Genomic DNA, 25,379 nt, shown 5'->3' with positions numbered 1-25,379 from the left:
TATAAAGGGGGATATAATTAGTATTTACATCATTATGTGGAAGTGCACTTGCATTCATCAATGGAGGTAAACTTTTGGGCCAGTGACTCAGAGATAGTAAAGCAATTAATAAAGAGTCACTACTATTAACATCTATATTGATTCGGTTTAGAATTGCTAAATAAATATCTTCTATAATTCTGTCTGTATTTTCCCCTTTTCTTCTTTCTTTCCTCCTTCATTTCCTACTTTTCTTCTTTTCTTGTTCCTCCTACCATCTTCCTCTCTCTGTTTCTCTTTCTTTTCTTCACCTTTGTCTGCTCCTACTGTTCTAGAGAAATGTTTTAGGAGGCCTGCACTTACTTGCCAAGTACCTTGAGTCAGTCTGGCTTGATCAAGCAGGCCAGGGGCCAGGGGCCTTGTTCAGCCTCTCTGGTGTCTAGGCCATGCTCATTGTGAGCATCATGGAGCTGCGAGGAGTGCCAGAAGCAGATTTCATTAATCCTACCATCAGTAGGTCCGAATTCATTGCAACTAATACAATACCTGTTTTTCTAACTATGCCAACATTTTCTTGACACCGTGTATGACCTCCCATTATTTCTCAACAAAAGCTGGCAAGCACAGCCCAGCAGTAAAGTAAAACAGCCCAGCAGGCCACAAAATGCTGAGTGCATCCATGCTGAAATGAACAGCACATTCCAAAGACATCCACAACAGTTCAGAAGGAAAAATAATGCAAAAAAGAATGCAGAATCATGTAGAGGAGTGAGTAATCCTCTACGCCACCAGACTTCCATATCAACCTTCCCTACATTGAAAAGCAAGGTGACTGCTATACTGGAATCATTGGCAATTCTGATGCTAGTGCCATATTTTGAGATGCTGTTCCCACCTGTCCCCATCAGATTGTATCCTCACAGAAAGAATCACTTATGTCCTCCTAAGGAGTCAAGTCTCTAAAATCTTTAAAGTGTCTGCCAGCAACACCAAGAGCAAAAACAGCAATACACACACACACACACACACACACACATTTATTTATAGGTGTATATCTATCTATCTATCTATCTATCTATCTATAGATATAAAAATATATCTATAGATATGTATATACTTATTTATTTATACTTATAGCTCAGATTTGGGATGAAATCATACTGAAAGGATGTCCATATGTACAAGAAAATATGCCAGGAAAGGTGGAGTTTGTTAGTTTTGAAGGCTTTAATTTTCCCCTCCTGTTTTATGAAAATACGTATATTAAACCAAACTTCCTGTTCTATATTTAACTCTGATAAGCACAGACAGAGTTTTTATTTTCTGGCCCAAATACCAAATCTTTCTTGAGGCCCTTCCTAGCAGTATGACTCTAAGACTGTTAATGAAAAGGGAAAACACTAAGACAGACAGTTGAGATGGTCTGACCAGCGTTGTCCAACCTTCTGGCATCTCTGAACCACACTGAAAGAAAAAGAATTACCTTGGGCCACACATTAAGTATGTTGTGACACATAATCACAAAATAACATCATAATGTTTTAAGTAAATGTACGACTTTGTACTGGGCCACATTCACAGCCACCCTGGGCTGCACATGGCCAGTGGGCCGCAGGTTGGACACCCTGGATGGCTGTCCAATACAGTGATGGAACAATAGTATATCCCAGTTATTGTCATAGGACCTGAACCAAAAAATAAGAGAATAATACAGGGAGCCTAAATAGCTGCCCTTAAAGACTTACACTCTAGTGAGGGTGACGGACATTAAATAAACTAATAATTATAAAATGTAGGAACTGCCACACAAATGTTCAGAGTTCCATAGGAGAAAAAATCAGGAAGATGTAGTTTAATCTGAGCAGCACAGGGGAAGGTTTGTCTGAGGGAAAGGCTGCATCTGATTGCAATGTGTGGAAAGTATATGAAAGTCTAAGAACCAAAACTGCCATGTGGAATTATTAATAAATTTATCAATGCTAACATTCAATTTCTTCAGATAAAACTAGCTGAAAAAGAAAAGTGGTTTAATGGTGTTTAGGGTCTAATCTTCTCAAGGATCAGAAGCATTTCTTGCTACTTATTGAACTAACAAAGAAAAGCTGCTATTTTCTTCAAATCTCCAGGCACCAAGGTTTTATTCTAAAATTGAACTCCTCCTGGTACTTTCACTGCATTTAGCATAGATTTCCATGCAGAGCGGTGCTGGCAAATACCTGCATGATGGTGAGGACCAGTGAGGAAGGCTTGCACAAGGCCGAGAAATAAAATGAAATGTAGGAATGGACATAATGGTGCCTCAGAAGGAAAAGGAATGTCCTGTAAATTGGTGATAGGGTGTAGAAAGAAAGTTTTCTTGGAAATTAATTCTTGAATCTAAGTATTCACATTTACCTGTGCTTATGATGCACTCTTTAGTCAGCCAAGGAAAATCTGGCTATCTAGCCCTTTACAGAGATCTGTAATTATTATTAAAAGATGAGAACTTGGACTGCCTTGCTATTTTGAATGAATATATGCACCTGTATCTTCACTGCAGCATTATTTACAATAGCCAAAATTTGAAAGGAGCCCAAGTGCCCATCAGCAGATGAGTGCATAAAAAGGCTATAGTACATTTGCACCATAGAATATTTCTCAGCTGTAAAAAAAGAAAAATAAAATCTTAACTTTTGCAACAGCATGAATGGAGCTGGAGAGTATTATGTTAAATGAAATAAGCCAGTCAGAGAAAGACAGGTACCATATAATTTCACTTATATGTGAAGCCTGATGAACAAAATAAACTAACATATAACATAGAAACAGACTTATAGGTACAGAGAACAGACTGACAACTGTCAGAGCAGAAGGAATGGGGGTGTGTGAAAAAAGGTGAAGGAATTTAGCAAAAAAAGAGAAGAAAATCACATAGACACAGACAACAGTATAGTGATTAAGAGATGGAAAAGGGTGAAGGATGGATAGGAGAGGGTTAAGGAGCAGGGGTGAGGATAAATGGTAATGGAAGGAGACTTGACTTTTGTACACAATACAATGTACAAAAGATGTCTTATGGAATTGTATGCCTGAAACTTATATAATTCTATTAACCAATGTCACCCCAATAAATTTTTAAAAAGGAGAGAACTTCAGACATGGAATGAAATGTTACAATATGATGCCCATAATAAAATATCTTCACTGAAGGATAATGGACATCACTGTGTAATAACACTGTATGTCCTTAGGGGCTTGCAAGAATGATAGATTATAAATAATGTTGTTGTTATAACCTACACAGGGGAACTGGGTTCATAGCTGTACATTTTGATCTAGTTACTTAATTTCCCGAGTTGAAGCTTGTTCATTCCTAATTAGAAGGTATAATACTTTATTGTTTTTATACCTTGCTTTGTTACATTCAGTCTCTCATTTAATTCTTGCAGAATAACTTATGATAGCGGTCTTATCAACCTTATTTATGGATATGTAAATGGAGACTCAAATTGCTCACTTATTTAAAGTTGTCTAAACAGAAACAATGCCAGAAACAAAACTCATAACTTTATATTCTCATTCAAAACTGCATGCATATTCCAGTAAATTATCCTCCGAGTATCAGATTAATTATTAATTTTATTATAGATTACAGCAATACCTTTACTTATAATTATATTTTATGCATATTAGAAAGTGTTTAATAAATGGTAAGGTGTTGCATACATATGACATACTATGTGATCACTAAAGAATCAATCCATTAATTAATTGATGTATGTATTCTCTCATTTTTAAAGAAACCCTTTATGAGTGCCCCATAAATGTTTTCATCACCGTTCTAGACACAAGGGGACTATGAGGTACCACTTAGCAATTTAGATCTAGAGTTATCATTTTGCTTATATTTCATCATTATATATTGGCACACTGATCTATAAAGCAATCATTTGCCAGACAATCGCCCATTAATGATTACTTATAGCATTTGTTGCATTACAGAAGGACATTAGTAATCCCAGATGCTGGATTTTAGTCACTGAAGTCACTTAGTTATTGGCCTTAGAAGTATCTACTCATCTACATATATCCCTGTTACATTTGATTGCACCCACTGTAATAAAAACAGATTACTGCGTGCTGGTGTGCTCTGACCTAGTTAAATACACACGAAAATGACAGCTTTTTTCAATGAATTGGTTTGAAGATAAGCAGTAAATATTTATATTCCTCTAAAGTATTTTCAAAATCTCTGAATTAGAGATTTGCTGAATTACTAGGGACTGTAAGTAACTGTGACTTCACCATCTACTACATTGCTGAATGCTGCAGGGTCTATTGAAGGTCTCCAACTGAAGTTTTTAGTTTTTGTATGGACAAGAGACCTTTCTCATCCAACAAAAACTGACAACGTTTTTAAGCAACAAGCACATTGTTGGCTAGGTTGGCACTTTCTAATGATTATTAATTTTACATTTGGCCTAAACTCCCAAGTGCATTTAATGGTTACAAATGATATAAATTAGCAGTCATTTTTTAAATTTAACAGCTTTATTTCATGACCAGGGCAAGCATTCTCAGAAAAGAACCACCAATTTAAATTATGGCACCAAATGTGAAGCAGCCACTTCTGCTTACTTTGTTTACTGGCTTAATTCACTAAGCACTTTTACAAAGATATTTTTTCCATTAAAGTACATTATAGATGCCTATTTAGGTAAATTAGATGATAAATTATTTCCAATATTAGGCCATATTTGTCCTATAGAAATGGAAATTTCAAATGGCTCAACTTAATATATGGTTTTGCTTATGGGGCAGACTTTGTCATGCCAGCCTCCCCATATCTTTCATGAACACTATTTCCTCTAATGGAGCCACTTAAAATGAAATTTAAAAGTTTTGAAAAATACTCTTCCCTTTTCTCCCTTTAATGAAATCAATGCTTCCATATTTTTAAGTGTCTGATCAAACCTCTACAAAGACTCGTTCTTCTAACCACACTATGCAAAGAAATTCTGGTGGAAGATTGATGCTGAGGAGACATTTTTATTTCCTCACCATATAGAAATGGGAACAGGGCACAGGTAGAAGACTATAGACTACATGGTTAAGTATGACAGAGAAATGCAAATTATAAAAGACAAAGACATATTTGAATACTTAAAATAGAGTATTTTGGCCACAGTGTCAGCAGTAATGTGAACAAACTCCCAAACTCTGATAATTATAAAAAGTAAACTTAGTTTTTCAGAAGAGATTATCAATTAAAATTATTTGGTTTTGTATTTGAATACCTAGTCACAATCAATTTTGCTTATTTTATATTTGAAAGCCATTTTAAAATTGGCACTATTTTTCACCTCTGTAATAATAATTGTTTTTCTTTTGTATGATTTAGAATTGTTTTGAATTAGAGGGTCATGTGTGACTTCATGATCTGCTAACTGGCCTCAGTAAATTAGGATCCACAGAGTTCCAATCATGGATTAGCAAATTCCATCTTCCTCCAGCCACCTATTTCTGGCAGCACAGATTGTTTCATCTTAGATAAGCCAGGCTTGATATAATGGCCAATGTTTATGAAGTAAAATGGAAGGTAATGGACCAGTACTGGAAAAGCTGATCCATGACCAGATTGTTCTGATCCTTCATAATACTGTCGCTGACCTACTTGGCAAGTTGAATTCACTCTTCTTAATCATGCATAACGGGGGTCACTTAAACATTAAAGGACTGCAACTTCTCTCCCTCACATCCTTTGACGTAGATTAAACTTGTTGCTCCTCTTTGGTCTAGCATGAGGGAGGGTGTGGGTGTGTGCACACATGGGTGAATGTGTGTGTATGTACATGCATACCTAAAGTGGGAAGTAATGATCTACTGAAAAACATGGAGCCAAGTTTTATGTTTCATACGCCCACTTTCTATAAGGACATATGTAAGTGGAAAACATCAATTTAACCTAGAATGCCAATAGGTATATCTTAAGTCTTAATTTATAATTATCAAATCATCTTTCTATGTCTGAAATGTCTTACTTCTTCTCTTAAAATATACATAAGAATATTTTGTGTATATATAGTGAAATGGATACCTACAGTGATGAAAGTGAGAAAATACAACATGATATATTTTCATAAGTTCACTGCCTTAAGATAGAACAACTTAATAGTTGTTCTATTGTCTACAGCCATACCATCCTGAATATTCCCAATCTCATCTAATAATGCCATTAACATTAGCATAAATCTAACTTATATCCTAAAAATTGTATCTGTAATTACTGTGGTGTGTATATATTTGTGTTATGGTCTTATAAATGTGTCATATGTTCGCTAGTTTTCAGACATTCAGACATTTTAAATGGGCTATAGCATGGCTTTAATCTTAATTTTCGGCAATAATGGTAGTTACAGTAGCCTGCTTTTCTTTGGGGGGAAAGTAGTCCTGAGAATTGTTTAGTACCTTGCTATATACTTTATTCGGATGTGATTAGAAATACAATGGAAAACAACTACCCACTTTCTTATGCTTCTGAACAGCTGAGATGCAATTTCAGGGGCCAGTTTCAGCACCTTGGTCAGAGCAAGGGGATTAAGAACATTTTTGGACATTTGTACACCTTGAATTCAACAGGGCAATCATTGCTTCTCCATACCAGCAAGTATATATTCCAAAGTGATTGGCAAAAGGATATAGTACCCAGCTGTAATAATTCTTTAAGTATTCACTAAAGTCTTCAGGCAGCTTTACCTTAAATTAAAAAATATCAGAGACATTGAAATTACCAACAAGCTGACAATAACTAGAGAAGAGGTGGGAGGGGATAATGGGGGAGGGCGAGGGTTTTCAGGAATGTCTATAACGGACGTGGACAAAACCAAAGGGACAAAACCAAGGGGTAGGAAGTGGGGATGGCTGGGGTGGAGGGGAGTGGTGGGGGGAAAATAGAGACAATTGTACTTGAACAACAATAAAAAAAAAGTTTAAAAAATCAATCATAGAAAACCTCAGACTACAGAAAACATGAAGATCATCGAATCTGATATTCTTTACCTCCCTATTTTAAAAATAAAGACTTCTACTTAAGTTATTATGTGAGCTTGAAAAGTTATATAACAAAAAGGAAGAAAATATAATAGTTTGATTTGAAAAATACATATTCACATGTGGAAGGAAAAAATGAGCAATATACAGAAATGTTCACAGTGGTTTCAGAGTTATGGCTGTTCCTTTTGCTTACCTTTGTTTTCTAATCTTTCTCCCATTAGCATGCATGATTTAAAAATGATACATATTCTTTGTAAAAGTGAATCATTAGCTTCCCTTCACAAATCTAAGGTGAAGCAAAGGCCTTACAGAAATTATGGAGTTAAATAGGTAATCATACTTTATAGGCTCAATAAATATTGATGGCATCAGTGATAATAGAGACCAACCTGCAAGCCTAATAATATTGTGGGAAAGGGTCAACACAATGTGGTTGACCATTATTCCCCCTCAGTCTCAGTTCCTCTCCAAACTCCCTTCTTTCTGTTTGTACTTGTTACACAAGCCATGTGCATTTGTGGTAGATGGTTTTGAAAATCTCCTCCAGTTCTCATAATTTGTACCTCCAAGTTTCCATATTCTGTATCGATGCTTTTCTTTTTGGGTGATCATGATCATGATAATAATTAGCATTTCTGTGTGCTTACTATGTGTTAGAAGCAATTCTAAATATTTCAGTATAACTCATTCAATCTTTGCCTCAAAACTTGAATTTGTCACTACTATTTTGCCAACATGACAAATAAAACAAAGTCCTAAACAGGTAAAGCAATATTCCTAATAGTTATCCATTCTAGATTATAAAGAAATAAAACTCTTTTGGAACACATTAGTTGGTATTTGTAAGTTTTGATGGAAACTAGACTAATGTGGAGGCTGTTTTAACTGGCCCTTCTAGAATTAAAGGCTCAATGTTCAAAAAATTACTCAAAATGTCAATAGTCCTCAGTACCGGTTAAAATAGGCTCCAAAGCTTATTGATTAGATTACAAAATTTATAAGATTAGACACATAAAATGGACACTTTCTTAATGCTCTCCTACTTAACAAGATTAATATTATGGTATAGAGAATGATGTGTTTTACTCTTTCATATTTTATACCATTTATTTCCCACCCGATAGGGGGTTAAAATCATCATGGTAGTAATACAAATGGGAAAAAATGTTATATTTCAACTTTGACACTGAAAATAATATTACGATATAGTAAGAATGACAACCACACTTCAAGGAGAGAAAATTACTTCCTAGGCAGAGTTGTAGGATTGATTGTATATAAGCTGGAAGAGAAAGTAGGGAGAAAGGATCAGGAAAGCAAATGGCCAGATATTTGTCACAGTATCTAACCTCTTAAACAGCAGAAATGTGTTAAAAGATTAAGATGAATGGCAATGACATAGATTTGAAAAGTTGTCTGTTTTCCCTTTGAGAATCTGCAGGGAAATTGTATCTAGGCTCTTTCTTACATAGCAAATTAAATTCACCTCCTTCTCCCTTCAAAAAGTTATGTCTCATACCACATATTTTTACCCACTCACATGCACCCATGGGTATTTTAATTATTGTATAGTATAGACTTTGGCTGCATTTTACATTAATCAGTTAACATAAGCAGTATTTAAAATTGAGTAAAGGTTATTATATTAATTTTAATAGTGGTATCATTTTATTCAAAAATGATGAAAAATTAGGAATGCATAATTGGATAGTTAATAGAATGATCTAATTAACTGAGGTTCTGGAATGTTTACTTCCCATGGCTTAAAATTCATCATCTCACATAAAAACAAATGGCTCAAATGTTTGTTGTGTAAATCTAACTCAGCCACATAATATATATGTATTTTTTGCTTTGCCTTGCAAATACTGGATTATTCGTCACTTTGGAAGGATGAAAAACCATCATATGTTCATCACCATGACCTGTGTTTGTTCTCTTTGCTTACTAGCTGTCTTTTGCTTTTATGCAAATTATTTCGGTTTGGACATTGACAGAAACATAAACGAGAGGAAAATATGTCACTCAAAGTTCTTTTGTCCACTGCTCCTCACTCAAAACAGTTTCATTATTTATCTTATTTCTGTTTCTTGCTTTTTTATCTATATATTTTAATTTAAATGTTTCATGTAATAAATTTACAATTGTGTTTTTTGCTTTTGTCATTTAATATATATATTTCACAACTCATTTCTCTTATATATGAAATAGGAAATGTAAAATTTATAAACGCATATGCAAATGTGAAAATGCAATATGTATTAGGGGACGTTTTATAAAGCTTTAATTTGAGGTTGATCAATTAATAATAGAAAATTCATTTATTAATATTTTGCATGGAAGCAGTTTTTGACAATTTGCATCTTTTACCAAACTTTAAAAATCTCTAAGTGATGATAGAAAAAGCATTGGAAAAAAACATTGATATCGCTTCATATTTCTAGATGGGATATAATTTTCTAATATTTCAAGCAAATAGAAAACATAAAGCAAAACATTAAAGTATTCAGATATATAAAGTAATTTGAATATGCTCACAATAACACAAATCACTTGTTCTTTATACTTTCTAATGTTTTGAAGGATAAAAGAAGAAAAAGTGGGATTGAAAAATTAATTTATTTTGTTACCCACAATAACTATGGATGTCCACAATATTTGAGATTTATCTCTTCTTTTGATCATAAATTACCCATAAAATATGGTCTTTGAGGAAAGAGCATGGATCTCCTCTATAATAATATAGATCAACCACTTGAAACTCAAAATTAACCACTTGGAACTCAAAATTCAAATATCTTTATTAATTGGCAATGCATTGCTGGTTCCGTTGTAGAATCCCCCCCCCCTAAAAATAAATGAATTTTTTTAATGTGTACTAAAATTTAAAAAAAGAACTGCTGGTAATATCTGCTACTTTCCATACCTTTATCTGTGAAAAGTCTGTCTGATGCAGTCTTGAGAAAAAAAGGACATTTACAAGGAATTATAAAAGTTGGACTCCTTTACTAGTTACTATACTAAGACCAATGTAAATAAGCACGAAAAGTGATGACTGAGTTGTTTTATTTTAAGGATACAAATAACATATCTTAGTTATTATCTTTAATCTTTTGGGCCTGTGTGTTGTACTTCTATTATTAATAAAACATTTGTAGAGGTTCTAACATATCTCATTGTTCAGAAATTTTTGCCGCATTTTAAGAATAGATATTTTATTTTATAAAAATCTACCCTACCACCATCTGGATTAGTCATTATTCCCTGAATATTTCTTACATTTTCCCCTGTTGAGCTTTCATTCTCCTTTTTTGCCTCCTGCCTCCATCCCCATTGATGCAATCCTCACTCTACATCTAATGAATGTCTCCTACTTCATGCCTTCAATGAATCGTTTCCTAGTTTCCCTTCACTCACCAAATTGTAAACATTTAAGACAGGAGCCCTAGACCCTAGAATATAAAATTGCACTATGAATGTAATGGGAAAACATTTCACATTTATTGATTTGAATCAGTAGAAATATGTAACATGTTTTAAAATGTTGTATTTTATGAAGTATGAAATTTTTCACTCAGTAATTAAACTGAAATTGATTTCATTCTGAGTAAAGGTTGTGATAAGTGAGTCTTATCACATGCTCCTTATACATGGTCCTTAAGAATTACAAGATTATCTCACAAACTTACTAGATAGAGCAAGCATTATCTCCATTTTACAGATGAGTACATCAAGGTTGAGGAAGATTCATCTAATTTCTGAGGTTGTACAGCTGTGAGTGAAGGAAGGAGCCTGGTTTGTTGACTAAAGTCCTTTCTTTATCCATAATATCACTACATTGTAGGAAAGGGAGGATGAATTGTTTTCTGTATTTTTATTTAAGGGCGTGAATAAATCCTAATACTTACTGTAAATAACAGACAATCTTCTGGAAGTCCATGCCCAGGTCATTCAAAGTATGTTTTTTTTGTTGTTTGTTTTTTACATTAATCAAATGGCTGTTCTAGGTCTCCAGCACTTTTTTCTTCTTTCTTTTTTCCTAACAGAATTGCTCTAAAAATCATCCTTTATAATCTCAGAAGAAATCAGCATATTAATTAAAACTATTATAGAAATTCGGAGTAAGGACAACACAAGGGGCTAGATAGATTGTGGCTGATCCTTAAAATCAGGAGAAGGAAAGGCCAAATCTCTGGCAATATGGTGCTCTCCTCCCAAAAGAGGCTGAGATTCCTGGGACGCACGCACAGCTCTGTTGATGGATGGGGCTGTGGGCTGCACTATGCAGACGCCACTTCCAGGTTCCACACAAAACAACTCCCCTGTGGCCAGGATGGAAAAAGAATGACTCTGGCTCCTCTGAGGTGGAAAATCTCAAGAAACCAAAATGAAAAGAGGGTCCGTTTTGGCCTTTTGCCTGATTATAAACAGAGGTTCTGACTTCTGATTGCACACTCATTAAAGGGCTTCTGCTCTCACCTCAGAGCAACTGAAGGGTCTGAGAGATCATTGCTTTTAGAAAGCTCCGGGTTAGGGATCTGCGATCTTGGGCCTCATCCCAAAGGAGCCAGCCAGTGGGTATTATAGACCCTTGAAATGAGAAACTACCTGAAACAGCCTTTCTATGCCTTATTTTTTTCAGATTAAAACCCTGAAAAAGATGTGAGAAAAAAATCTGCTGTATGCCTGAAAATGTATCATTTAACCTCTGATTTTCAAAATAAAGGATAGAATGCTCCCCAAGCATTAGAAGGAGTAAGATCAGCATTATAAACATCCTTCTTCAAATACTTTAGTTTCCCATAGAGTCGGTTATGCTTACAAAGATTGACAGGAAAGGAGAGGTGGCAATGCCATCACCTGAACAGGTATAAAATCTCTGCCTTATGTGAGGGGAAGAAGGGAATCCATAAGCATTTTTTATGAACTGCTGCTGTATGCCTTCATATTACCAGCAGTAATTGGGAAGGGTTTTATTTCTCTTTTAATTTGCCTCACTTTTTCTAATTGAAGAAGCATATTAATATTTTGTCCATGAGTAGTCTACCTTTTTCATCCTACTCTTTTTGTCCCAAATTTCTGCAGTACTTTTCAATTTGTATAGGTCTCTCGTGAACAATCCCTTTTAACAATGATGGGGTTAAGAGAGGCTTAAAACTCTACAAGGAATGAGAGTAAAAATTTGAATTCCCTCAATACTTTCAGGCTTCTAGTTTTGAGGCCTAAAAGAGTATGTAACACACTTCAGACTGTAAATACTGATCTTAAAACATCACCATTGTATGACATATTAGAAAGAGAACTGGCCTTAAAGTCAGTGCCAAGGTTAGCTCAGGCCTCAGTTATTTATTATGATATTATCCATATAACACTTAGATTCACTTTTCCCATCATAAAATGGGACTCAAGATATCTAATTCTGATGTTTCCAATAACCTTTTCTGATTACCTCCATATTCAAGAATCATTGAGTGAGTTTTAGATGTAGTTTCTTCAAGAAAAAAAAAAGGTCAAATATCCCTGTAAGGTAACTAAAAAACATCCAAGTGATTCATGACTGGTAATAGGAGAATCTCCAGGTAGCAATAGGTTACTGGTCTATTATAAAAGTCCCAAACTGTTTTCCCTTGATAGAAACCTTCCCCTTAGGAATATATGCCCTACATTGTGTCCTCAGAGAAAATCTGCTCACAACTTTTATATGCAGTCACCCAATATTTTCATAATTTACTCATGGTATATCTGAGACCAGTTTGGAAAATCTAATTGAGGCTTTATTTATTTGGGGGAGGATTATAATCATCAAGACAAGGAAAATGTCACAAAACTAGACAATATCTTATCAGATACAGGTTGCTCCTCTTCGATCTCACATTGCTTATGCCATCCTGGTTTCTGTCATGCGTTTGCATGGTGAGCGCTATCTTAGCACCATTCCAGAGTCCACTTCTAATCATCAGCCTCTTTGTAAATCCAAAACCAGATTTCTGAACACCTTGCCTGAGCACCAAGAGCCAGCCATATCTAAAAACTTTTCAATTATGGGCACTAATTATTTCCTTGTTTTGATTAAGCATGTTTAAAATTATGTTTCTCTCTTTTATAACCAAGTTAATTTGTGCACATATTTTATTCTTATATCTTTTGCAGAACCTGGCAGAAGTGTCCATTATTTGTTAAATAAGTGCCTCAATTATTAGCTATACCACTATTTGAGAATTAAAATACATATTGTATAACATAAATTATGGCAAAAATAAGTAAATTCACTGAAAATCACTTCTGAAATAAGGACCATAAGTAGGATTAAGAAAGGTTTTGTCATTTATTTATTAGACATAAATTAATTACAAAACTGACTCATATATTCAAAAATATTTCAAATCACAAAAAATCAAAATTATTTAAAATATTAAAGTTAAATTATATTTTACATTTATGGGATATCCAATGTAATAATTAGAACTGAATAACTGGTTATATTCATGTAACAAAATAATGTAGATAAAAACATGACCAATATGTTAAATATGCTTATAACATACATTTATAACTTGTAAACCAATTTTATTTGGTCTCATAATAAGTAGAGAAAAATGGTACATTCAATTTTTAATGAGAATCTTTTGGTAAACTGAAATCAATGTGAGATTGTACATCTTGTCTTTATAGGCAAGTGGAACCTTATAAAAATTATGATTGGATGTATTAATTCTACTTTTTCCTGCACCTGTGATGCAAGTCAGTTGTTGAAATCCATTTGTCATATATGTGTGTGTGTGTATAAAAAATTTCAGTTTTCTTGAAATACAGGGGTGGGCAAAAGTAGATTTACAGTCATTCATATGGAAAAAGACATGGGTTATGATTATTATAATAGTTTTATTAACTCAAAAGAATGTCACAATGCAACTATAAACCTACTTTTGCCCATCCTTGTATATCAAATAGAGCAATTCTGTCCATTGATTCACAGTTTCCTTTCTTCCAATTTTTCAAAATTATAGTTTAGCATCACTGCAGTTTTAAATAACCCCATTTATTAAATGTTCCCTTAAGTGAGGCTTTCTAATGCCTCTATTTTCCAGATACTAGTGAGATAAAAGTATGATTTGTTTCCAGATTATCAGAGAACACTGGAAATGCTACCAAATGTTAAATATTGACCCTGGATTTTAATTTTACAAAGTTAGTTAAGAGAGTGCTGTACCCACAAAGCACTTAACTCTTTAAGTGACTTAATATCTGAAAGTCTCATTAACAAATCCTGGGTTAAGAAAGAACCTTTAACCCTAAATGCTGAAGACACTGGACTGGCCATACGCATCATACTAAAGAGATGCAAATCAACAAGAGATGCAAATCAACACTTTTAACACCATAAGACAAAATCCATTACAAGAACATCATATGTACAATAGAAACATATTCATCACAATCACAAAAGTGTCTAGTTTTTATTTTTTACCTTATATTACTGAAATATTAAGTGTGATTTACTGGAGGAGCATAGTAAAACCATGAAAATTAAAACATACTCAAGTGAGAGAAATTTTCAATTTTTCAAACATCAAAAAATGCATATATAATTAAAATGAATATAAAATGTATAGGTATAATTTCAAAAAGATGTATTTTTCTTCCATGTTACTTACTATCCGTGAAGCCGGAGCAAGTTATCATAATTTACCACAAGTGTGCTGACTTTTATTTAAACCAGACTTAAACCAATTTTCATTTAAAAGCTATTACATTTTCTGTACCTTTGATTTATATACCAAATGCACTATGTTAAACCTGAGTGTTTACACATGCATGGTATATAACACGTGATAAGGCACATAAAAATGCAAAATAAACATTTGCTGGCTAACCAATTTTGTTGTACAACCTGATCATTTAGACTTTCAAAATAGCTGTGTTACTTTCTTGACTCCTAGTGTATTAAAGTGCAATCAATTCTATTATTACATTTGTTATTTTAAAAAGAGATAAATTTCAACTACAAGGGGCACAGATACTACAATGTGAAAGGCACCTTTAAAAAATGTGTTCTATATCTTTCTAAGTCTTTAAAACATTCTGGAGAATAATATTAGTTGAAATCTTAGATTTCCCTTCATTAAATTTAAAGAAAACGGAGTAGTAATGAAACTGTATAAAATAGATTGCTCGGCAAAATAAAGACAAAAAAAACCAAACAAACAACATTGACAAAAGCATACTTTTGCTCTCAGGCATTGATTGTACAAGGTGACTTATTGAGAGGTGGGAAAAAAGTGGGGAAAAGGTTCAACATGGTGGGTTATATCATTAACTATAATTTGGTCCAAATAAGCAGGCACACATCTGTATTATGTAAATTATTCTAAGAAGGATAGGGGGCTTAGGGGATTCAAGAGAACTAACATGAGCACTAAGAATATATTTTCATGTAGAAAGAGATAAATCTTTGATGACAACATTTGCACTAAATCTATGCACACTTATTTAAAAATTAATGTCTCTATTTGTTCGATGCAAGCTATTCTCACATAGTCCAAATTAATCTGCAAAATGGGCTCATATAAAAAAATACTACAATCCAACACTGAATTCTAGAGTTAACAACAAATGACTCAAATAACATTTCTTTTTAATTATATATAAAGTCCACCCAACATATCCGCAGTGACTGCGAAAACTAGAGAGAATGGTGCCCCGGGATGGCAGTGCTGGAGTAAAGGTGATGGGACCCAGCCTCAAATCATGGAATATTAGTGATTATCTAGTTCAAATTCTGTGCACTGTGCAGCTGGGGAAACAGAATTCTCACACTGGGGAAGCAGCAGCTGTGTGGCTCTGAGGTCTCAGAAAGGTGGCCACAGTGCTTCACAGACTCAGACTTTATTTCCACTTTATAGCACAGCATCTGATACATGGTAGGTATTCTACAAATGTTTTGAGTGGGTTGTTGAATGAAAAAATGAATGAATGAATGAATGAACAAATCAATGAGAGAGAGAGGCATTGGCAGAACTAGGGTAGACTATATTTTCAGGAATGGAAGTTTGTCAGCATTCAGAAAATTAGGATGATAACTTGTTCTGTTACCACAAGCCCCTCAAAAACATTCTTGTTTGGGGCTCCAGTCATTAAAGAGACAATACCAGGTGCCTACAAAGCTGATACACCATGGGGCACTTTGAAGCAACTTTAATTTTCTTTTAGCTTTTAATGTCTCTGGCATTGCTTGTCAGTGGAGTTACAGCTGTTTGAAGAGACTTTGTCAACTCCACTCTGTGACACTCAACTTACTGAATTGCACTACACATAATACTATTCACATCTGCATTATGTCCTTGGGCCTCGGTGATGGGCAGACACTTGTCTCCACCCCACCCCCAGCAAACTGAGCACTCAATAGCAGGTACTGAGAGCAAAAATAGTGCTCGTTCGAAAGGCAGTTTCCAGAAGTGAAGAGGAGCAGGAGAGGGACACAAGTGAGAGCATGAAAGCTGTGAACACTTAAACTGCTTGATGAAAGGAGAAAATCTGTTAGATTTGTTATAATTGGAGCAGCATATGTAGGTCTCAAAGGAATATATGGGCAACTGGAAAATACAATTTTAAGTACAGGGTACAGGGAAGAAGTCAACAGCAGGTGTTGGTGTGTAAGCAAGTCAAATTTAGGTGAAAGAAGAGCAGGCACGCTTCATTACAGAATCTTGGAAGCCATTCCCTGCAGATTTAAGTGGGTAATTGAGGGTGACATTTAAAGTGTCAGGAGACCGTCTGGGAAATAGCTTCTGTGTTCCACACAGTCAGGTTCAAGTGCAAGGGAGGTCTTTGTAAACAGAGTTCATGGCAGTCCTTTGTGATAGAGGAGGGGTCACTAAGACTGCTTAGGGACCCAGGTAAACTTCCAGCCTCCCTTCTCATCTCGACGGACAAAGGCTTGTCCCTGGTGGAAGGAATGAGTTTTCACATTACAGTGAGGGCTCAGGGATGTGGAAAAGGCCATCTCTGTTTTATTGGGTGACACATCAGAAGTATAGTGAGGAAGAGCTGGCAGGCCTCCCGGGGGATTTGAAAGTTGAGAAAGGAAGTGGAAATCTTCCCCGTGGCTGGCAGTGCTGTGGGAAGCTGTTGTTCTCTCACCTCCGTAGGCAACTGGCATATCCTCCGTGGGGGCATTTCCATACTCAACCGGATTCTCTAAAAACTGGGGAAATGCACTGGTAACTGTTCTGGGATGCGGGGAAAGGGCACTGTAGTTAGCTGATAAGGTGTCGTCAATGGTGTTGAGGTCTTTTAACCCAAGTGTTTTAAGGACCCAGGGGTCCACTGGCGGGGCAGGTTGTTCTTCACAGTTAGCAAACTCACTAGAGAGGTTTCTCCTGGCATTTTTGCGGTGGAGGATCTCAAGAGGAAAATATCTTTGCTCTTTGGGTTTCCTCTTCGCCTTCCTGAATTTTCCACATGCTCTGGAGAAATCATCTGATGAGAGCAATTTCTAGGGAAGTAGCGTTTGAAAGTAATCAGAGTCAGGTCATCAAGCAAGATCATCTTCTTTACTGTTGTCCAATTACACCTACTTCAAACAGCAACTAGTCACTTCAATCATTAGAAAACTTGATTAAACTTCTATTTTCACGCACACACATGAACTGATTAGATTACTGTTTCTAAATTTAAGTCTATTATGAGAATTTACTACTTAGAAATCCAATTTATATATTTTTACTAGTATTTAAAAGTTAAAAGGAATAAACAATGTCTTTAAAATTTTAATTCAGGGAAGGAATGACTATTATTATTATAATGAAAATAATAGCAACGATCATGTGTTAGACAGAGGTTACATGCCATGATCTCATTTTATTTAAATACTGTTAAAATCTCCTTTAATGGAGAAACTGATAGACACAGACACAATGTGGTGAAAGGTGGGGGAGGGTGGGGGCTGGGTGGAGTAAGGCAAGGGGAGAGGAAATGGGGGACATCTCTAATAGTGTCAACAGTACAAAAAATGAAACTGAGGTGAAGCATACTAGCGACTTCCGAAAAATCATTCAGCTTAGATCTACATCTAAACCATCTGACACTAGACAGACCAGGAAAGGGGCTTGGGGGCTGGGTGAAAAAGGCACAAGAGTTAAGATAAATAAATAAATAAATACATACATACATACATAAATACATAAATAAATAAATAAATAAGTAAATAAATAGCAGGCATAAGAACACAGGAAATAAGTACTAAAACAATGTTTCTTGGTTTAAAAGTAATAAGATATTCCAACAACGTGTCTTTCACAATGAACGTAAAATAACATAGAAGTTTAAATGTTGGTATTTCTTCCTAAAGGAGAATTAAAATTATTTAGAATCACTGTCATAAAGAAAAAGAAAAGGGAAAAAGAAACACCGTGTAACTCCGTTTCCTTTTATTTCATGAACTTCCATGGTGCTCCCATGTGATATGTATTTTATTATTCTACATTTTGCAAAATTGAGAACAAAAGAGGAAAAACCGCCTAATTAATATTACTTAGTAATTTAATAACCATTCTTTTTGAGGGTCCATGATAATAACGAGGAGAGGTGCTCCCTTTTTAAACAAAACTAACTGAATTGTAAAGGAATTAAAATTAGTGTGCCCTTTCTCTCTGAACTGTTATGGTCAGTAAGAGTAGAAAGGAGCATCATCAATTTGTATTAAATAATATAGAATAATGTGGCTTTTCCAGAGAAGTAAGGTAAAGATTGATGGAAGCAATGATGATAACAGAATGGCAAAAAGATAACAAAAATTGTAAGACCCAGAGGAATGAAGAAGAGCAAAAAGGGCTATGGGCAAACTATTTACCTTTGAATCAGAGTAGTTCATTTTAAAAGTATAAGGGGGGGGAGTTCATTAATTAGCAATATCTAATGGTCAGTCAAGAGATCTGGGCTCCAGTCATAGTCATGACATTTCAGAGCTGGAAAGATTCTCAGAAGATCTTTTAGCCCCTTCATTTACAGATGAAGGCAACTGAGGCCCAAGGGAGAGAGAGTCACTGAAAGTCAAATGTGTGCTTAAAAGAGCCAGCTCTCTCGGATGTGATTCCCTCTCCAATGCGCCATCCAGATAACTCTGTCTTTTGATTAACTTCTGCTGTTTCAGCAAGTCCCTTGGCGGGTGTTTGATTCCCAGACAACTTCTTTTGTAATGTATGACTTGTAAAATCTGCAATCCAGTTGATTCCAAGAAATGATACATACAAATTTTCCCAAGCCCTGGCCGGGTGGTTCAGTTGGTCAGAGCATTATCCCATACACCAGAAGGCTGGGGGTCAGATCCCTGGCCAGAGCACTTACCTAGCTTGTGGGTTCAATACTCAGTTGGGATGTATACAGGAGGCGGCCAATCTATGTTTGTTTCTCTCTCATATCAATGTCCTCTCTCTCTCTCTCTTTCTTTCTCCCTACCCTCCCATCCTCTCTCTCTAAAACCAATAAATGTATCCTCAGGTGAATATTAAAAATATTTTTCAGAAAGTGCTATATTTTGTTTAGAAATTTTTATCCATCCTATAAATGCATTTGAAGGCATGCTGTTTAGCACACTTCCTACATTTAATCAAGGAGTTTTACCTAAGTGGGCTCCTTTCTCAAATCACCAATCACTCTGCCTTTATAAAGGGGAGAGTTACATACCTTGGCTTTTTCCTCAAGACATTTCACCAAAGCAGAATTCAGGTATTGTCTGAGGTGATTGTTCTCTTCATGTAACCTAGCAAGTTCTTCTTCCTTCTGCACTAGAGTATCTTGTAGCTGCAAAAAGTGGACAATGGTGAGGGCTGCTCCTCTATGTTGACTTTGTAACCTTGTAATAATGCCACTGATCCACAACCTGCTTAAAGCTGATTATTTTGTTTGTTTTAAGAACTCTACCTCAGGGAGCCTTCATCCTCAGAGGCCTAAATATAGTCTACACCCACCTACCACCTGATTGTTCAGTTTTGTGCACTGAATTTTTTTGTTCATTGCAAGGTGTTTGAAGAGATTATATGACTTTGAAATTGTAACCACAAGGGAAGGTATGTAGGAAAATGAGCTGCAAGCAACTGTTTAAATACAGAAAAAGGGGTTCAGAATAGTTTTGCTCCTTACATCTTAAACAAAGGAAGAAGAAACAAAGGTGAGTTGGTTTGCATCAGCCTCAAATCGATTCGTTTGTTTGTTTGTCCACTTAATTAAATCTCTCTCGGGAACAGCAACAAACAAAAGTATGGAATATGAATCAATCTTTGTAAAACTTAGAATCATCACTCCTTCTCCAAGTGATGAGCCATGTTTGTGACTTAAAAACATTATCACATTCATTATATCATTTGATCTTTCCAACAGTTCTTAGAGGAAAGCAGCAACAAATATTCCAATTTCATAGGCAAGGAAAAAAGGATTCAGGAGGTCATACAACTAAAAAAAGGTGAAGAGCCAGGGCCTGACTTCCAGCTTTTCTAAAGGATTGTTGTTGTTTGGGGGGTGTGTGTTTGGGGGGGATTGTTTGTTTTCTTTGGTATTAACACCTAACTTTTATAACTCTATAGACATATATCCACTTGGGTCCTAAACTGAAGGTCAGCACATGAATTTATGGCACCAGGGAAGAGAAGCAGTGTGACACTGAGGGGCAGCAGTAAGAACGGACTGCATGGAGCGTGGCCAGTCCCCGGTTCCGACCCTGTGTACATACCTGCTTGTTTCTGTAGAGCTGAGAGGAAAGCTGAGCCTCTTCCCACGAACAAGAGTTAGAAAGGGGGAAATTCGAGTCACTAGATGATTCTATGTGGAAACACCAAATGGGTAACTGAGAAAACACACTTGCAGTTTTTGTGCAATAAGGAATTCACCAAATGATTTCAGGAACATTAAAAGTTTCAATTACTCTTCCAAAAATAGCTATTGCCTCCACATATGAAAACAAAATATTTAAAGCTTTATGAAAGGGGCAGCATGCCATAAAATACAAATATTTGTAGGCTATATGCCAGAGTGGCTTCAGGGGTCAATTTTTAAGAGCTAACAAGTTCCTCCCTACTATTCCTCCTAATATTTGTATCTCTGTTGGCTAAATTTACAAAGACTGTCCCATCTGTATTATTAATTCATTCAAATATGTATTGATCCTCCTCCTGCCACGGAGCATAATGTAATTCTACTCTGTTTTAAAGTTTTTTCTATGCCTCAGTGCTTGAAAATGTAGTATTTGGTTCTAGAATCAAATTCTATTTTTGATGCTACCATTTTTCACTAATGAAAATTTCTGCCTGTCTGCTTTTCCATTAAGTCTGGTGAGCAATATTTATTCAGAATCCTGTGTGGTAGCAATTTCTACCTTAAAATAATTTGGACCTTGCTTTTCTGAAGACACTGGTGAAATATCAAAACTAACTCAAACTCATGCATTTCAAATGTCTTTCTCTATATGCTTTACAAATTTTTTTTTAATTTGCCAACAAGCCATACCTACCAAAAGAACTATGGTTAGGCATGCTGAATTGGTTTACTTATACCTACTTTTCCTCAACTAGTACAATTATGACACTTGCCTTTCTCTACTTAAACTGACATACTACTGAATTATTTTAACTGCAGTAGAAGAATGAATAAGGAGTCAAGAATAAAATTTTATACACTACTTGATTTCATATTCTTGGGCATTGTATCTCTTTATTGCTTGTGGTAGAAAGCTGAAACTAGCAACTCTATCCTGATATATGTATTTTTCAACAGTTTGTGGCTTTTGTGTTTTTTCTCGAATTCACAAAATTATGTGGCAGAACCAACGGTGCAGATATTTAATTCTGAAGTTGCTAAGGGTCCTTTCATAGACTTGAACATTACTACAGAAATTTCTTCAATATGTATAAATACTACCTACTAAGGCCCAGGTCAAAATTGATATGTAATTTTTCATCCATGTTGTACTTCCCTTCAAAATTAAAGTCCTCTTTGGATGAAAAGGAATTCTTTTTTCTACTTACAAGGCACTGTTTATAAAATTTCCTCTATGAAACAAAATATTAAGTTAGTATTTCTCCTTGTTTCTCTCTCATACACAGGGAAACTTTCCTGAGTTCCAAAAGAGATGCTCCAACTGGTATCTTGACTCAAAAAACATCCCACCAGTATTGCCTATGAAACTGTGTCCTAGACCCAAACTCCCTCAGTGAGTTGGAAATCTCTAAGAACTGGAAAGTGTAGGGGAAAATACAAATTGTCCAGTAGGCAAGGAAAAGAATTCTATTCGTACTATTTGGTAAATACAAAATAATAAGTTATTTAGCTCATAAGATGCAGGGGTTTTCGGGTTTTCTTAAACTTTCCATATCATCCCTTCTTCTACAGACTTCCAGCCCATGATGCTTTGCAACTGTAGGTTGCAAAGGGCTTCAGAGCTACCAGGAAAGCAGAAGAGCAGGACTTACCCTGTGCCTGTGGTGCTTGTTGGGACTCTCTGTTGTCCAGGAGACCAGCAGCCCAGAAAGAGACCCAAGTATCCGTGGAAACGTCAACACCAGATTCTGACGTTGCAGAGGAATACGGGCAATTGTAGCTCTGGCCTCCTACAAAGTACTGGTCTTGGCAAGGCAGAACGGTGTTCTGTGAAAATCGGTATGAAGAATAGGGGGTTTCCAGGAGATGGGGTGATGGGGATTCGGAGAGAGGAGAGGGTGGGAGAAAGATGCCAAAATTACATTCACTGAATCAAACACAGTAAAGGTGTTAAGTGTAGATCCCAGTTTAATTTTGAGTAGTCAAAATATAAGTGCTAGAGGGGGAGTCATCTCTTTGGTTTACCCAATACTTTCCTGAGGCTTCAACAAAGAACAGGCTAGTACTGGATGGACCAAATCTGTACATATCTGGGAATATTCTGTTGCCATGTCTGAGTCATCTGACAGTAAAAGGAATTCTAGTTCATGATTCAAAGACCTAAGAACTATTCTATTCTTTCTAGCAAATATCCTAAATATATTTTCAATAGTCTCAAAAAACAGAGAGTGCTAAAACTGAAATAAACTTAACAATAAAATATAACCTAACCTCCTTATTTTAGTTTCTTTCTGAATTATAAACATGGCCCATTTGTCTCTTTTTCTTTCCCCTTGCTTTAAATGCTGCTGGATCCTCTGGTGAACTGAGTTGTTCCAGATAAATGCATAGATATTTTCCAGAGATAACTAAGTATATATTGTTGCTGACTCCTAATTAAACACAGGAGCATAAAGTCACTCAGAGAAACATAGAATCAAAGCTGAAAAAAATTAGTCAGCAGAGACGGCAAGCGCTAGGTCTCTCCATCACTAGGTCTCAATGCCCTTCCAAAGTTATCTCGCCACTCCTAACTTCCTGGCACGAATTCTCCACTGTGTTCTGAGCCAGTGAACAGCCTCCTGCTCCGGCTCCTCAAACACGGTCTTTCCAAATGTCCAGGCAGGGGCAGGTATGCAGCAGCCTTCCCGGGTTAATTTGTACAAAAACTCATTTCTAAACATTTGTCAATGTTTAATCAGGTAAAAGCCATTCATTTGAACAGAACCCAGCTTTGGACAAATCCTTTTTGACCACTATAAGTCCTTTGTTGACTAAAGAACTTTCTTGGTCATAACATAAACAGAGAGAAAACAAGTAGCAAAAAAGAAGTAAAAAAAAAAAAAAGAAAGAAAAGAAATTACACTTCGTTGATGTTCCTGGTAAATTAAATTTTGAAAAAGTCCCATTTTGAAGCAAACCCAGCTTGGGCAGTGCAGACCAAAGAAATTCAGCCAAAAGTTTATCAAGTGCTATTTTCTTTTATTCTAAAGGCATGTTTGCAGGCTCTTTCCTTGGGGTCATTACTGGAATCAGAGTTGAGCTATTATGCAATTGACACCTGAGAAGAAAATAAACCCCAAATAGCCCTAGACTAGGTCAGGTCCAAGTGTTTGCAAATATGTGCAAAACCTGGAGAAAGAGGTGAAATGAAAAGTAAGTGCAGGTGTACAGGGAGAAATGTTGGAAAAGTGTACAAAGAGTAGAAATAACAGAGAGAAAGAGAATAGAAATAAGAGAGAAAGAGCGATCAGGGGAATATAGGGAAGAGGAAAAGGGAAATGGTTAGCAGAGCAGACCTGCCTTGACAGGTAGCAGAGAAACCTTGGTAGCAGAGAAATCTCGCTTCCAAGGTGGAAGGAAAAAAATGCAAAGCTTACTAGCACTCAGCACCCTGAGATTTCTCCAGTGAACTAGCAAGCACCAGCTCCTCACTTACCATCTTGCAGTGGAAGAAGGCGCTGAAGAAACTGAACCCACTCTTAATTTTTCGGTAAAGCTGGTGGGAGTTTTAAATGGGACTGAGGGGAGGAGCTAGGAGAGGCGAGTTCTAGTCTTCAGGAGCTGCGGGTGACGCGGGGGTCTCCCGGTGAGCGCAGCCCTCTGATTTGATGCGAAGCTGTCAAACTGGTGACGTGGGCCAGGGAGCGTCCAGCCAAAGCCAAAATCACTAGCGCACACAGAGACCACAGTACCTGGACCTGAAACCTGCGGGTCCGGTGCGCAGCTGTGCTTCACAACTTGCGCCTGTGCCGGCTTGCTGCCCTCCAGTAAGGAGTCAGGGGTGGCGGTGGCCGCGTCGCCCGGACCCCACGGGGCGAACACAGGCTCTCCACGTCCCCCCCTGCACCCCCACTCGATGCGAAAGGCCGGGCAGGGCGGGGAAGACTAGTCCGCAGGTGCTTGGAGCAGGGTCAGCCCGCATCTTAGAGATCTGGGCAGCACTTGGTGAAGCCATACAACAGGCCCCAGAGTTAATACTGCTCCTGTGTATTTTTCCAGCCACGTGATAAATATTAACTTCACGTATGACATTGTGAGTTGATTGGCTCCCCCCCCGTTCTGTTTAATATGCCTCATTTCTCCCAGCTCCTACAGTGGGTGTTCCACGTGGAGGTGACAGATCTCTATTCTGTTCTGTAAGCTTCAGAGAATAGAGGTTTCTGCCTGTTTTGTTAAGTTCCTGGAACGCTTTTTAGTATGTAACGGGGCGCTCGAGGAAGAATGAATTAAGTTACAAATTAAGAATCTAAAGTGCCTACCTCTGTGTTGATATCTTTACAACCACTAGTATATAAATAAATTATTACAAGTAAGAAAAATGAGTGTGTTTATACTTCTCAAAGTGTTTGATTCCCACCATCTTCTTTTGTATTTTATTCTCATGATTCCTGTGATTTTATATGTGGAGCAGTAAGAGGAGTAATATCATCTTTAAAACCATTCGTCTACCACTAATAGCCAACTTATTTCAAGCGACAATAGCCTAAGAGGTAGGTGCTTTTATCATCTCTGGTCTA

At 36.3% G+C, this 25,379-nt stretch overlaps 1 protein-coding gene across 1 annotated transcript; it reads right to left on the bottom strand.

Annotated features, from left to right (window-relative positions):
- Positions 1-15,191: 15,191 nt before the first annotated feature.
- GMNC (geminin coiled-coil domain containing) lies at positions 15,192-24,476 on the bottom strand. The gene is made up of 5 exons (XM_037131773.2): positions 24,299-24,476; positions 22,473-22,647; positions 20,738-20,826; positions 19,696-19,812; positions 15,192-17,506 (listed from the first exon to the last, which is right to left on the bottom strand). The coding sequence occupies exons 1-5, from the start codon at positions 24,299-24,301 to the stop codon at positions 16,886-16,888; spliced, it is 1,005 nt and encodes a 334-aa protein (XP_036987668.2). The 5' UTR covers positions 24,302-24,476; the 3' UTR covers positions 15,192-16,885.
- Positions 24,477-25,379: the final 903 nt, after the last annotated feature.

This window comes from Artibeus jamaicensis, unplaced genomic scaffold (assembly GCF_021234435.1).
Source record: "Artibeus jamaicensis isolate MK-2021 breed Jamaican fruit bat unplaced genomic scaffold, CSHL_Jam_final scaffold_474, whole genome shotgun sequence".
Classification (NCBI taxonomy): domain Eukaryota; kingdom Metazoa; phylum Chordata; class Mammalia; order Chiroptera; family Phyllostomidae; genus Artibeus; species Artibeus jamaicensis.
This window is presented reverse-complemented; position numbering and strand designations above follow the sequence as displayed.

Excerpts from the sequence above, each read along its gene's own strand:
- GMNC (XM_037131773.2), bottom strand. Across the intron at positions 20,827-22,472 it reads ACAAGCACCACAGGCACAGG|AATCATCTAGTGACTCGAAT; the intron begins GTAAGTCCTGCT and ends GTTTCCACATAG. Across the intron at positions 19,813-20,737 it reads AGCTCTACAGAAACAAGCAG|CTACAAGATACTCTAGTGCA; the intron begins GTATGTACACAG and ends CACTTTTTGCAG.